Here is a 16,132-nt window from a genome sequence, read left to right as displayed (position 1 = left end):
ATATACATTTCTCTTCATTTATATACCTAGGAGTGGAGTTTATGGGTCATAGTATCTGATGGATGTTCAGTTTTAATAGGTCTTGCCCAACAGTCTTTCCAAGTGGATATAATGACTTACAGTCCCACCAGTAATGTATGAGAGTTGCAATTGTTTCCCTATCTCACCAACCTGTGGTGTTGTCAGTCTTTTTCATTTTACCCTTTCTGGTTTTGGAGTATTTCATTGATGCTTTATTATTTATTTTTATGATGACTAATGAAATTTAATACTTTTCATATGTTCTTTGGTCATTTGGATTTTTTTTTTGAGCATGCCTTCCCATGTCTCTTTTCTATTTATCTATTAGATTATTTTTATTATTGATTAGTAGTTCTTAATATATTATGGTTATATTTGGTAGTTATACACAGTGTAAATACTCTCACTTTATCTCATCACTTAGGCATTTTATTATCTTATCACAATAAGAATTAGGATGATTACAGTACAATTTTATATATATGTATATTACATATGCACATATATACATACATATATATATATATGTTTTTATTTAAATTCCAGTTAGTTAACATACAGTGTAATGTTAGTTTCAGGTGTACAATTTAGCAGTTCAACACTTACATGGCACACCTGGTGCTCATCATGACAAGTGCCCTCCTTAATCCCCATCATCTAACTAACCCATTCCCCCTACACATCTCACCTTTGGTAACCATCAGTTTGTTCTCTATAGTTTACAGTCTGCCTTTTGGTTTTCCTCTCTCTTCCTCTTTGGAAGTTACTCATTATTGCTGTAATGCCTTTAGACTAGTTGAATTTTATGATATATACATTTCACACAATTAGCAAAGTAATCTTTCTATAAATGTAGCAGTATGAATTTATGAATTTAGTTTTAGTTCTAAAGGTTACTATCGATAAACAAACTTGTAGATTTGATACACATGTCTATATTTTTTTAAAGGTTTTTAAAAAATTTTTATTTATTTATGATAGTCACAGAGAGAGAGAGAGAGGGGCAGAGACATAGGCAGAGGGAGAAGCAGGCTCCATGCACCGGTAGCCCGATGTGGGATTCGATCCTGGGTCTCCAGGATCGCGCCCTGGGCCAAAGGCAGGTGCTAAACCGCTGCGCCACCCAGGGATCCCCCACATGTCTATATTTTAAGAAGGAATTCACACAAGTATTTTAAGGTGCAAAATAAGTGTATTTGCCCATAAAAGAGAATAGGTTGCTGTTTATTGAGAACTTCTTGCAGAAATACTTTTTTGTATGATTACTATCTTGATAATGTCACAGCAGTTCTTTTTATGTGATTCATAATCATGATAGTAGTAGAGGCATTGAAGTTTGACTAATCTTTCTTAATTGACTATAGTAAGAAAAAATAAGATTGCATATTAGTAAAAAAAATTAGAAAGAAAACTATCAACTTGAGATTCAATGTGATATAAACTATATTTCATAGAGATTATATGTATTCTAAAGTGTCTTTGACTTTGACAACTTTAAAATTGCATTCAGTACTGGGCAGAAAAATGGAGGTACATAAAATCATAACATCAGTGTAGTGTATGAAGTAGAGATAATAGTTGTACTCTTAGCCATTTTATTTTGCTATAAATGAAATTCATTGTTCAGCATGACCTTCTGAACTGTGTTTTCCAGTCAAGTTATTTTGTAAAGATTAAATTAAATTCATTGCAGGGTACATGCTTTCAGAGATTGTAACAACTCCTCTCTGTTTGAACTATACTGTGAATTTTTTTAGTGTAGGAAAAAGTTCAGAGAGACAGTTTTCCATCTCATTGCACTTTTTAGAATGGTTCTCATATCTCAACCACAAGGTTTTATTAAATACAAATTGAAGTGAACTTATGTCAGTAAGAAATAATGAAAACACACCTTCAGTGGTCTGCTTTGCCTTTTCAGAGTACAAGCATAAATTGTACTTCAGGTTACTTAGAGATTATGCAAAAGCGTGGTTGAATTTTAGTAACTGTTCTATTTAGAATATTATGAATGCTAAACAACTAATTGTTATAAATTATAGGTTCAGTAGACAGAATAATGCTTTCTCACCTCGCCCTCCTTCAGGATGCCTATGCCTTAATCTCCAGAACCTGTGAATATATGTTAATGTTATGTGGCAAATGGATTTTACAGATGGAATTAAAGGATGTTCATCAGGTTACCTTAAATTAGGGACAGTATCTTGTATTAATTCTGGTGAGCTGGATCTAATCACATTGGCCCTTAAAATCGGAAAAAGAAAGCAGAAGTGTCAGTGAGAGATGCAACAGAGAAAGAGGAAGAGGAGTGAGTTAAAATGTGAGAAGGTTTCTACTTTTCCCTGCTGGCACTGAGATGGAAGATGGAGGATTTGATGGCTCAGGAAACTGAGAATACATGCAGGCTCAGGAAGCTGAGAATGACCTGTAGATACCAGCCAGCAAGGAAATGGGGGCTCTTACATCTGTATGGAACTGATTTCTGGCAAAAATCTGAATGTTTTTTGAAACACATTCTCCTCTAGAGACTTCATAAAGGAATGCATGTCTGCAGACACTTTCATCTTGGCCTTGTGAGAGAGAAGCAAGAAATAATCCAAGCTCACCAGACTTCTGATCTAAAGAACTGTGAGATAATATTTTTGTATTATTTTAAGCCACCAAATCTGTGGTAACTTCTTCAACAATAGAAAACTAATAAAATTGGCAATATTTTTATTCTAAAATAAGAGACCTCTTCTAGAAATCTCATCATATAAAATAAATTGAAGTGATAAAGAAAATATCGTATACTCTTTCTGAATTTTATCCCTGCATCCCTTTCTATTTCTTTACATTCATTATGTTTGTAACTTTTCCTTTCTTTTTTAAAACAATGACTGGTGGAAAAAAAGTGAATAATCTAGGATGTGTGGTGAATTTGTAAATACTGAAAACTCTATTTAAAAAATCAAACAAAGAATTATCCAAAAAAGAAATCAAGAAAACAATCTCATTTACAATAGCATAGAAAATGATAAAATACTTAGGAATTAACTTAACCAAAAATGTGTACACTGAAAACTATGAGACACTGATGAAAGAATTGAAGAAAACAAAAATAAGTGGAACGAGATGATGTTTTCCTGGATTCAAAGTATTAATATTGTACAAATGTCCATACTACCCAAAGGTAATATATAGATAGTATAATTATAGTATTATCTATAATTTATTGCAACCTCTATCAAAATTTCAATGACATTTTCACAGAAATAGAGAAAAACAATTTTAAAATTCATATGAACCTCCCTCTCCCCAAAAAAGATCCTGAATAGCCAAAGTATTTGTGAGAAAGAACAAAACTGGAGTTTTTCAGGTCTCTTAACTATTACAAAGCTATAGTAATTAAAAGAGTATGGTACTGGCATGAAAACAGACAACATGACATTTTCACAGAAATAGAGAAAAACAATTTTAAAATTCATATGAACCCCCCTCTCCCCAAAAAAGATCCTGAATAGCCAAAGTATTTGTAAGAAAGAACAAAACTGGAGGTTTCCTGGTCTCTTAACTATTACAAAGCTATAGTAATTAAAAGAGTATGGTACTGGCATGAAAACAGACAATATAGCCTAATGGAACAGAATAGAGGGCCCAGAAATAAGCCCACACATAAATAGTTACCTCATCTATGGCAAGGGTACCAAGAATATACAATGGAGAAAACAGTCTCTTCAGTAGATGGCACTCAGAAAACTGGACATCCACATGCAAAAGAATGAAGCTGGACTACTATCTTATACCATACACACAAGTTAACTCAGAATGGATCAAAGACTTTATTGCAAAACCTAAAACTATAAAATCCTAGAAGAAAACATAGGTAAAAATCTCCCTAATGTTCATCTCGGCAATGAGTTTTTCGATTTACACTGAAAAGCACAGGCAACAAAAACAAAAACAAGTTAGGACGACATCACTAAAATGCTTCAGCACAGCAAAAAACAATCCACAAAGTGAAAAGGCAGGCTATGGAAGGGGAGAAAATATTTGTGAACAATTATCTGATAAGGGGTTAATATTTAAAGCACATAAGGAACATTTTTTCTACAATTCAACAGCAAAAAACTAATGACCCAATTTAAAAATGGGCAAAGAACCTGAATAGACATTTTTACAAAGAAAATATACAGATGGATAACAGGCACATGAAAACATGCTCAATGTCACAAATCACCAGGAAAATGCAAATCAAATTCACGAGATACTACCTCACACTGGTAGGGTGGTTTTATCAAAAAGACAAGAGATAACAAATGTCAGCAAGAGTATAGAGAGAAGAGAACCCTGTTCACTGTTGGTGAGACTATAAATTTAGCCATTATGGGAAAATAGTATAGAGGTTTCTAAAAAAAATTACAAATAGAGCTAGTAATATCATCCAGCAATATTACTGATGGATATGTATCTAAAACAAATGAAATTAGTGTCTCAAAGAGATATCTATATTCTCATGTCATTCCAGCATTACTCATAATGGCCAAGATATGGAAACAACCTAAGTGTTCATTGACAGATGAATCGATAAGGAAAATTTGGTATACATATAGAGTGGAATATTATTCAACTATAAAAAAGAAGTAAATCCTGATATTTGCAACAATGTGGATGAACCTTGAAGACATTACACTAAATGAAAGAAGCCAGACAGTGAAAGACAAGTACCATATGATATCACTTGTATGTGAAATCCTAAAAAGTTAAACTCAGAATCAGATTATAGAATGTGGTTGTTAGGGGCTGGGACAGGGCAAAATGAGAGAGGAAGGTCAAAGAGTATAAACTTCTAGTTATAAGATGCATAAGTTCTGGGCATCTAACATACAGCATGGTGACTATATTTAATAATATTGTATCATTTACTTGAAATTTGCTAAGAGTAAAAATCTTAAATGTTCTCATCACACCAAAATAAATAAATAAATAAATAAATAAATAAATAAATAAAACTATATGAGGCAATGATGAGCTTGATTATGGTAATCATTTCACTATATATATGTATATATAACCATCATGTTTTATCTTAAATATATGTAATTTTTATTTGTTGATTACACCTCAATAAAGCAAAATAAATTAGATAATACAATTTCTGCAGCAATAAGCCTGGGGGAATTTAACTGCTTAGGAAATCTAGCATGTTTGATTAAAGTCTGGTGTTAATGAGCCCCAAATCACCCGCTAAATTCCTTTGAAGTTCAGCTCCTTTTTTCATAGATGGAAATTCAGTTACTTGAACACAATAGATCCTATTTCTGCTTCCATTAAACTTCTCTGGGTACAGACAATTGAGTCACAATTGGGCTGGAATCTGGGTAAGGCAATGTAAACCATCATTTTTTAAAACCCAGCAAAAAATACACCCTACTATGGATATATTAATGATACTTTTACCTAAGTGAAGCGTAGTGGGGGCATAAGCAGTGTTGAGTGTCACACAGTAGCACAGAATGTGTTTAGAAATATATGTTGAAATAAAGCAAAACTTGGAAGCTTTAATTCATTAAGAATCTTAATTCCCTAATGTCTTGGTTCACTTTGTCACTTCAATTTTTATGCTGTTCAGATAAAACATAGCCATATTCTCCAAAATTTAAATTGAAAACATCCTCTATAACTCTAGTTATGTTATTGTCATGGTATCCATCAGGAGTATTAAAGAGAGAAGCTTACTTAATCTAATAGCTAGTTACATGTCACCCTGCATCTTCACACTGCAACTCTGAGAATCTCCAGTAGTCAGTCCTCTTTGTGTATTTCTGTAATTATCTTTCCTAGACCCTTTGCTGTGGAAAAGTTTATACATCCAGTCAGAAAATTGTATGAGTTAGAGATAAGAAAACAAAAATGAGATTTCTTTATTTCGTGTGTTGCATCATAAAAATCTCTTACTAACTGGATGTTTTATCAAAGTCTGCAGAGTAGCTTAGTTAATCAAACTACCTGAATGATAAAGTCTTTGTTTTTTCCTATTTATTTATGCAGAGACTACTCAGTTTCCTTAGACAAAGTGAATATAAAGGAAATTTCACTTTTTTTCCCCTCTCATAACTGCTTAAATTTTGGAAAGAGATAGATACTCATTAATTTTAGTTAATTAATCAATTTATTTATTTATCCCCCAAATGCACTGAACACTTTGTTCCTGGTGTGCTTTGTTAGGTGCCAGATTATAATGAGCAAATGTAGACAAGACTCCTGCCTACATGGGGTTTACACTCTAGAGGGAGTGATAGAAACTAAACAGAGTCAAAGATATAAATGTGAAGTCATATGTTACTATTAAGGCTGACAACTTTAAAAAAAAATTCCTTTTTGAACTTTTCACGTAAGCTTGACTTTCGGGCTTTTCATGGTTGGAATTCTGTTACTTAAGTGGATAATCACTCATTTCTTAGATGTCTGAAATTCTTACATATTTAGAGATAAGAAAAGACTAACAAGGAGAAAATGGAAAGAAAAGAGTTAGAAAAAAATAGCCTTTTTGAACTTTTCACGTAAGCCTGACTTTCAGGCTTTTCATAGTTGGAATTCTGTTACTTAAGTGGATATTCATTTCTTTTAACATGAGTATTTTTTTTTATTTATTTATGATAGTCACACACACAGAGAGAGAGGCAGAGACACAGGCAGAGGGAGAAGCAGGCTCCATGCACAGAGAACCCGATGTGGGATTCAATCCCGGGTCTCCAGGATCGCGCCCTGGGCCAAAGGCAGGCGCTAACCCGCTGCGCCACCCAGGGAACCCTGCTGCCCTTGCAAAGTCCAGTATCTTAGTGTAATGGGCATAACCCTAGCTTGTTTCATCCAGTTTGTCATAGATTAGCTAACATTTTAAAAAATATTTTATTTATTTATTCATGAGAGACAGAGAAAGAGAGGCAGAAACATAGGCAGAGGGAGAAGCAGGCTCCCCAAAATGAGCCTGATGTGGGACTCAATCCCAGACCCCAGGATCATGCCCTAGGCCAAGATAGATGCTCAACCTCTGAGCCACCCAGGTGTCCCGATTAGCTAACATTTTATACATTAATCTTTTTTAGTAGTGGTTTAAAAGACAACAGTTTTGGTAATTTTCACGGTTAAAAATCCTTTGAAAACTTTTAAAAACTTTACTATTTTTTTTAAAAACTTAGTAAAAACGAATTTACCAAGAAATTGTGAGGCTTAGTTTTATTTTTGTATTGTAGTTCTTATGTTATCATCCATCTTTTGAGAATTTGAAAAGTAATAAAATTTGAATATGGTGGATATATAGTACTTATATTTGGTCCTGACAGATGTAATGATAGTGTAGAATGTGGATTAAATAAGAGTATAACAATTGTAAAATGATTTTAACTAGCTAATGGAAACCAAATAGTCTTGAAAAGGGAGGCTGAAATTATCTTTATTATTATTTTTTTTAATGTTCAGCTTTGGAAAATTTTATGCCTGAGTTAATGAATGCTATATGTGTTAGGATACCTTTTTCATTACATTTTAATTACCATAAGAATTCAGGGAACTGATACATGACTATTTCACTTTAGGATGTGATATATTTTATTTGAATGCTATAATCAAAATAACTAAAATGTTGGGCATGCCTCTTCTTTTAATTCTCTCCCTTACTCTGTGAGACAGGTGTTATTTTCTTCATTTTATTAATTTAGAAAATAGTAATGTAGCTAGTAACTAGCAGCTTCAAGATTAGAACTCAGCTCTCTCTTGACTCCAAAATCAATGATTTTTCTCCTATACTATACTGCAGTGAGCTGTTTTTAATGTTTATATTAGAAAGGATAGAAAGTTTGAAACTTAACAAAATATGGATAATTAATAATGAAACAAAAGACTACTTATTTTTAAGAAGTTAATAGGACAGGTAAATAGACTAAGATACAAGGGATGTGTACAACAAAATCTAACCACATTTCTATATATTCACAATAAAGTTTTAAAAATTGAATTAATAAGAAAATCCCTGTGTCACATCAGAGATTAAAAAGTTTAAAAAATTTAAATTTAAAAAATTAAAAAGTTTAAAAAGATTAAAAAAGATTACAGATTCTCTGCACATTAAATGAATAATAATAATTTTTTTAAAAAAAACTTTGTACCAAAGAATTTTTGACAATATAGATGAAATGGACTAATTTCTTAAAAGATGTAAATTACCAAAATTGTCTCAAGAAGAAAGCAAAACCTGAATAGTTCAGTTCTGTGTTACTAAAGAAATCGAATTCTTAATTAAAAATCTTCTGACCCGAAAATATCAGGCACAAACATTTAAGAAGCAAAATATAGACATCCTACAGAAACTTTCCTAGAAAATGGAAAAGATTGGAATGTTATTTATCTTTTCTATGAAGACAGCATGTCCTGGGTAACAAAGACATACAAATGTATTTCAATATAAGAAAACTACCCATTAGTATCCCTCATGAATACAGACACAGAAATCTTTAAGAAAATATTATTGAATTGAATTTTGCTGTATGTTTTACTCTCTTTGTAAAGTTTATGCCCCTTGAATTTTCTCTTTGCAGCTGTAAGCAGTTAGTCATGGCATTTTTCTCATCTAAAACATTTCTCTTCCTAAGAGACGTCTGGTGCCAGGTGGGGGAAAATATTTTTGTTGTTGTTGGTTTTGTTTTGCTCTTGTGTTATATTTTTTTCTTAACTCTGATGCATATATTTTGCTTTTGCCCTTCTCCCATTTTCTCCTTTACATTTATCTTTGTCATAACCACCATAAAAAAAGAGGTTCATTTTCTTATTCCAGTTGTCAGCTATTCATTTGAATGAACACAAACCCATAAAATATAATATTTATTACAAATTACAGTATAACATGAAATGTAAAATGCTTGGAAAAACTTACACAGTGACTTAACATCATTCTTTTTGTGGTGATAAGAGTAATCTGTAGTAGTACACTTTAAGGAGAAACTCATAGAAAACACTTAACGTGGTACTCTGATGTATTCAATTTTTACACTGTAATAAACAAATGACTTGGACTTGCCTTTCATAATATCTATTATTTAGGGTAATATATACTGCTAGATGAGCAATTTTCAAACATGCTAAGCTTTGTTTTTACCTAATTATCATTGATTAAAAAAAACTTCTTGGAAAAGTATATAATTTAACACAACAATTACAATCTACTTTAAAGACTAGTAAAATTATGCTGCTTGTATTTATTTTAAAATATATACATGTTTTTCGGTCCCAGGTTTTAGCACACAAACAAAAGAGAATAAGAAAGAAAAGATATATATTTTTGTTATCTAGGATGGTTATAGCAGAATACAAGACCTTTGTAGTGCCTTTATTTTTCACATGCAAAAAAGTTTTTAAATCTTTGATCAGAAAATTGGAAAGCATGTCAGACAGAGTTCATTGGAAAATATTTTGATAGAAGATTGTCCTTTTGAAGTAGTACAGAAAGATTACATTAGAATAATTTTATCATAATATAGATGTAATTCACATAAGACTTATTCATTTCCCCTTTATTGTTTGCAATTATATTTATGGTTTTAAAAAATAACATTATCCTCCATCATAGTGTTATCTGACATTTTAGTAGTTTTTATGACTCATTGCATGAAATGACATAATAAAGAGCAAAATTTCCCTGTCTTGTGTATTTCTCTTTGGTATTTATAATGATTAATATTGTAAATATTATCATGGTGCTATCTCGTTTGTTTTCTGTGATAGAGAGTAAAGTCAACTATGAGCATCTAGGAAGAAGAAAGTTAATCATTCATATTTTGGAACGATTGATAGAAACGTTGGCTAATTGCATTCCTTCAAATGTGTTATTAGAAGTATCTATAAAATTAGTTCACATATTACAGAACAGTATTTCTAAGGCCATATATATAATTTGAATTAAAATGATAAACAGAGATGGGGTGGAATGAACTATAACAAAATTTTCATTCATGAGCACTTTATGATAGTTAAGAATGTAACTGGTGAACTGTTAAATAAGAAGTTGTATTTGATAGGCATCTAGGTCAGAGTTGACGGAATGCCTTGTCATGAAGAAGAATTGAACAAATTGCTTTTATCAGTTTTAGTCACCTTTGATCCAAGTGAAAGAAAAAGAGAGCTGATTCTTGTGAATTTTATCTATGCAGGTTAAAGGCTTTGGACACATCTTGAAATTATGTACCATGGAATTGTAGAATCTTTAAATTAGACAGGACTTTATATATCATCTGATCTAATCTCTGCTTACAAATCAGGAATGTGAGAGCCCAAGAGTTAAGGGATGTTCAACCATTACATAGCTGGTGAGAGAGAAAGCCAAGACTGAAATCTAGGTTTCTCAATATTTAGTCTAATGGCATTTCCCCCCACTATGGACTTTCTGGAGGAAAAAAGTATATATGTGTATATATATTAGTAAATATTTTTATTTTCTCTTTTTCAGCTGCTATATTATGGATACAAACAATAAAACAGGGTATATAATAATTCAATTTTTTTCTCTAAGGAAATATAGTTAAATAAGTATATCCATAAAGCAACCAACAAGGGTACTTTATAGATTATTTGTTAACTTATTGTATAGTTCTCTTTAATTACTGTCAATTGAATATATAAGTCCAAATTACTTGAACTAGAGAAAACATTATTTCCTTTGTTACTTTTTAGTATTTTTTCTTTTTAACGTTATAATAATATTAATAACATAAATCATCAAATAATAAGAAGAGAGAGCAGAGCCAAGATCCAGCTATATATTCCTACTGGTTCAATATAGAACTGCATTTAAATTATTTATAGTTGGTTTATAAGGGACAGACAAATATTTGGTGATGATGAATAAAAACTTTATTGGCAAGCATTTTGATGTCTTAATTTCTCTAGTGATTTTTTTTTCTGATGTTCAATGTCACAACATCCCTATAGCAACAAAGCATCATTATTTAAATCACTAGTAGTGTAATGTTATTATCATACATAATTGGCAGAGACTATTTTTAATAGTGAATCAAGAAAATTTGGTTCAGAAAAGTAGCAGACAGTCCTTTAGTAAAAATGGAGTTTCTGACACATAGGAAATTACCCAAACTATTTTATGCAATTAAAGTTTCATTTTACAAGTAAGGATAGGGCATAGAGGGAGCACATAATCCTCATCTTTGATAGCTTTTAAAGGCAGAAAATCGATATATTGAGGTTGAATATGAGAGGCATAATATGAAAAATAAAGGAGAATGGTTAATCCACTATGAATAAAAACTGAAGAGAGATCATTTCTACTCTAGTTAAAATAAGTATTAGGGCCAATAGTATTTAGTCTAACGAAAAGTAGAGTAGAGAAGTTAACTAATATCTTTTTAGTTAATGAAAAGATAGAACAGTACACTTTACATTTGATTGTAAAACCAACCAAGGAGTAGCTCTTATATGCAGAAAGTAGGAAAATGAAAACTTTATTGATTTTACAATCCTTTCTGTGGGTCCCTAGAACTTATATATATAAGCACATGGAATAGCAACATGGCTGGGAAAACCTTGTGTAGGACCAGGAAATGCATTGTTTTACTAACAGCAGGGGCCATATGGGATATCTCTAATAGGAACTGGGATCTTTTGACTCAGTGTTTTGCTACCCAAGAGACATGATTAGATTGCCCCTGGACTCAGTTTTTAAGCAAGATCCGACTGGGACCTTTCAGTTTGATTTAAAAGAAAAGACTATTTTGTGGTATAATTTTGGCTAAAAAATGACAAGGAGAAACTGACAATTCTGAATAGGCAGTTATTACAGTTTAACTGTAACCCGTGGGGTCAACAGTGCTTCCTCTTTGGCCAAATGTGAACATTTGAAATAAATTTTGTTAAATTTATTCCTGGTTCAGTTCTCCAATGTGAGGTGAGTTGTGATCATCCTCTAACCTTTATTTACTGAGCTCTCATATAATGATGGTGATTAAGTATAATGACCTTACCTTATATCTGTAATAGTACTTAATAGTGTTCAGAGCACTGGGGAAAAACAGATTTTTTAATTCTTAAACTTGCGAGGTAGGCAGCATAAATTGGACATTTTTCTCCTATTATTCTGAAAATTAATAAATGGAAAAACCAGCACCATTTTCTAGGATTTTTTGGCATGCACCCCAGTGCTTTTTTAGTTTCACTTTGTTGCCTCTCTAAATCCCACTATATTGAAAAATAACAATAATAAAGAACACTTATCTTCTGGAGATATTTCAGAGATCATTTTATATTCCATCTAATTTTATTAAATAGTAGATATTATAGGCTTTAATGCTTTTAGTTTTTATTGTTATTGAAGTACAGTTGACACACAATGTTACATTAGTTTCAAGTGTATGGCTTTAATGTTTTTAAATATGCTCATCTTCCCTATAGGGAAAAGTCCTTCTGGCCATATATCCAACTGAAAATTCTCCCAATATTAACTGTCACTTCTACAAACTTTGGAGATCTCATCTTTGTTCTTATTCCTCTAATCCATTCATCTCCCTATAATATTTTGTTTAGAAATCAGTCTCTTTCTTTACTGTTGCTGGCATCAAAGAAAATTTAATGGTAACAAAATTAAGAATAATGGGGATAGGAAATCAGGCGAATGAGACTAAATGAGTAAACATGGAGAGGAAACAATGCATTGGCTAAGGGAACAGACTTTGGAACCAAACTCCCAGAATCAAATCTCAGCTCTGACACTTATAAGTTACATGACCAGGGGCAGGTTATTGCCCAAGAAATTGTTACTCAATTTTCTCATCTCTAAATGGGATGATATTAGTTCTACCTTATAGGATAAATTTTTTTTCTTATAGGATAAATTTAACAATGCTCATAGTTATATGTATGCATGTACAAATGCACACACGCACACAAGTATATGTGTGGATATACACATATACAATATGTATATATATATATAAATATGAGAGTCCTTAATTTTTTATTTTCACTAAAATAAAATAATAAACCCGGCATTCCCAAAATTGAAAATCTCAGTGATATTTTGCATATCTTAAAATAGTAACTATCACTTATGATTCCCTTACCATATTGTGCTCACTATAAATTTAAAGACTCTTCCTTTCCTAAAGGCTTAGTGAGACTTTGAGAATTCATTTTGCATTATTGTAAATAATATGAATATCAAGGGCCATTTTATTCTGTGTCTGGTCTCCAACCTGCTATTTAGAGTCACTGTGATTTTATTGTTCCCATAGTATCCACTAGAATATGAATTCTGTGAAGGTAGGGATGCATCTCTCTTGTTTGCTATTGTATACTCAGTCACCTAGTGTAGTTCTTGATGCATAACAGGGGAATAAATAAATGATTGCCTTTTGTTTTTATCTTTCCCTTCATTTCTGTCAATTTCTCTTTACACCAAAGTGCTGTTCTCCAAGGACTGTATTTACTCTTTCTCTTTTTGTTCCCAATAATTTCTCCATTTTTTTCTCTGTCATATGCTTTATAGCCTTTCTATTCATCAACCTTTTTATTATAAGATGATAGATAGGATGGACTACTTACATTTCAGTATTCCTTGAAATCCAATTCAGAGCAGTAATGTATCCAGATAAAAGATTACAAACTTAGTAATCCATTCTCGTTATATGTAACCATTGTCCAAGTTTGGACACCATTATGTGGGACATATGGGAAGACTGCTTCAAGTAGAGACAGACGGATGATGCTCTTTGCTCCTTCCATTTCATCTTCTCCCCTCAGAGCTCCGGTAGCCATTTTTCTCCCTGGAGTAATATGTGACTTTGAAGTGAAAAGATAGGTTCCACGTCTGGCTGGAGAGGAAGATGGGAAGGAGCTGGGTTCCTCTCTAGTGTTGAATCAACACTCTGATGATAGCCTTGCTGATTTCTCTTCTTTGTGGAAAGAGATAAAACTTACATTTCTTTTGGGTTTTCAGTGTATTTGAGAATACCCAAGTAGAACTTTTTCTTTCAGGCTTATGGCCTAACTAAGTAAAATTAAATGATTGCAAAATAAATAAATGCTGAAAGATTTATTTTATTTAATGTATGGAGCTAATACATTTTACAAAATATTTTACAAAAGTTATCATTATATTAATACTCAAGTACTCTTTTTGTTAATTTATTTAAATTTCTATAAGCATTGTTAAAAAGGGATATATTTTTCCTAAAGTTGTCTAGCTAATAAGCTCTATGTAACAGGGATGTTGACTGTCGGTCTATTCACTATTTATTTAAATAGTTGAGAATTATTAACAATTGTTTTATATATAATGTTACAAATTGAACAATCATCATTTTCTCTTGCAGCAATAAACATACAATTACAACTGAATGATAGAATTTGAACATTTAATACACAGGGAATTTTACTTAAAGTTATTTTTGGAATACTTACCTATATTTGAGAGTGACTATTCAGATATTAATAATACATCTTAATGATATGTATGCCAGTTATCCATTTATTGCCTCTCACCCTCAAACTCACTCTGATGCAGCAAAAACACATGGTGCAGTAAAAGGATGGAGTCAAATTCCTTTAAGCATTTCTCCTTTTCAGTGATATGATGCTGAATGTTCTCAGTAGAGGGTCCTGAAGGACAAAGGGACTCTCCTGCTCTTTCTGGCCACCACATGCTGAGTCAGCAGTATGGGGGGAAAAGTCAAATGATTATATGCTACTGCAGGCATCCGTCTAGAATGCACAGACCCCTGCAACCTTGCAGCCCTTGTCCTGGTGATTACTTTTCTGTAACCCTCTCAACATGGATACCACACTCTTATTTTCTCTTGCTCACACTGTCACCCCTATTCCTGCTTGCTCACCCTATGTTTGTTTCCCATGGTCCTTATGCCATGGCCCTTCTGACATGGATGCTCTGCATTCCAGGCCCCCTGATGTACCAGGGCCCCTGTTCCCTCTGTATTTTCGTGTGCCCAGTCCCTTGCCTCTGGTTAGTCTACACCCCTGTTTCTACTCCTTCTGCATGTCTGCATGCTGCCTATTGGTAGTAGCTCACATACATATTGTACGCTTCAAGCCCTCTGCAGCGTCAGAACCCTGATTCCCTATACATGCTCACATGTCTGGCTGTGTTCACCTATGTCCCACCTGTACCTCCTGTGCAGCCCCCTCCGGCCCTTCATAGGGGTGCTTCCTTCTTGCTCACCAACTATAGACAAGCTCTGGGCTGCAAAACCCAGAATACTTTGTCACTCAGTAGGTTTCAAAAGTTTGAAACCCAACCTGAGGAAAGAGGGCCCCCTTTCCATATTTGTCCTTTCTTGGGCATTCTCCCTTAGCCCTAGAGCAAAATACAGAGTTTTCTTCTATCCTGGTTATAGCTCTTTTATCATAGTTAATAATTCTTTATATTATACTTTCTCTGTTTAAACTACTGTGTACTTTCAATCACTCCTGAACGGCTTGACATCGATATAGCATGCTTTGTTCCCCCTAACACTTGTGATGCCAGCAGGATCTGATGGTAATGGCCATGATCACAAGTACCAGAAATAATGCCCACATGCAATATATTTATTTTTCCAAAGTTGAATAACAGAATTTATCTTGGTACCCAAATCTAAAACTTAATTTTAGGGCACTCCTACTGTTAGCATTCAGTGTCTCCTGAACTCCATCCAAACTTGTACATACAAGTGCCTATTAAACATTTCTACTTGGACAGTTAACAGACCCCTCAAAAACAAATTGAAATACAAACAAAAAAAAATAGTATTGCCCAAGACCAAATGCCTGACTCATCCCACTCTTACCTCTTGCACCCTAATCTTTAATTGCCTTTCCAATCTCACGAATAGCAGTTCCATTTTCATGTTTCTTGGACTAGAACTTTATCCTTGATTCTTCTGGTACTCTCATTTCCAAATCCAATCCACCAGCAAATATTATTGGCTTCATCTTCAAAATATATCCAAATCCCAACAACTTTTCATCTCCTCTAATGCTAACACTTTGGTCCAAACTGCTATCTTAGCTGGATCTTTGCAGGAATTTCCTAAGTAATCTTGCTTCTTCTCTTGCCCATACCATCTATTCTCATGTT

General features: G+C 32.9%; 1 protein-coding gene across 43 annotated transcripts in view; it reads left to right on the top strand.

The window, feature by feature from the left end:
* Positions 1–16,132, top strand: part of STPG2 (sperm tail PG-rich repeat containing 2) — a 523,536-nt gene that overhangs the window by 236,620 nt on the left and 270,784 nt on the right. The window contains exons 12-13 of one of the 43 annotated variants that reach the window (XR_013371293.1): positions 2,544–2,646; positions 4,526–4,544. The exons of 40 other annotated variants lie outside the window; for them this stretch is intronic. Coding sequence is in view for 2 of the 3 variants with exons in the window: in XM_077882957.1 (XP_077739083.1) it covers positions 4,526–4,644 (119 nt within the window). In the remaining variant the exon portion in view is untranslated. Of the gene's footprint in view, positions 1–2,543; positions 2,759–4,525; positions 4,966–16,132 lie in introns of those variants that run through there. 2 more of the 43 variants (XM_077882957.1, XM_077882959.1) reach the window with 2 other exon arrangements.

Source organism: Canis aureus, chromosome 33, assembly GCF_053574225.1.
Source record: "Canis aureus isolate CA01 chromosome 33, VMU_Caureus_v.1.0, whole genome shotgun sequence".
NCBI classification, from domain to species: domain Eukaryota; kingdom Metazoa; phylum Chordata; class Mammalia; order Carnivora; family Canidae; genus Canis; species Canis aureus.
Note: the sequence above shows the minus strand (reverse complement) of the source record. Positions and strands in the feature narration are given on the sequence as shown.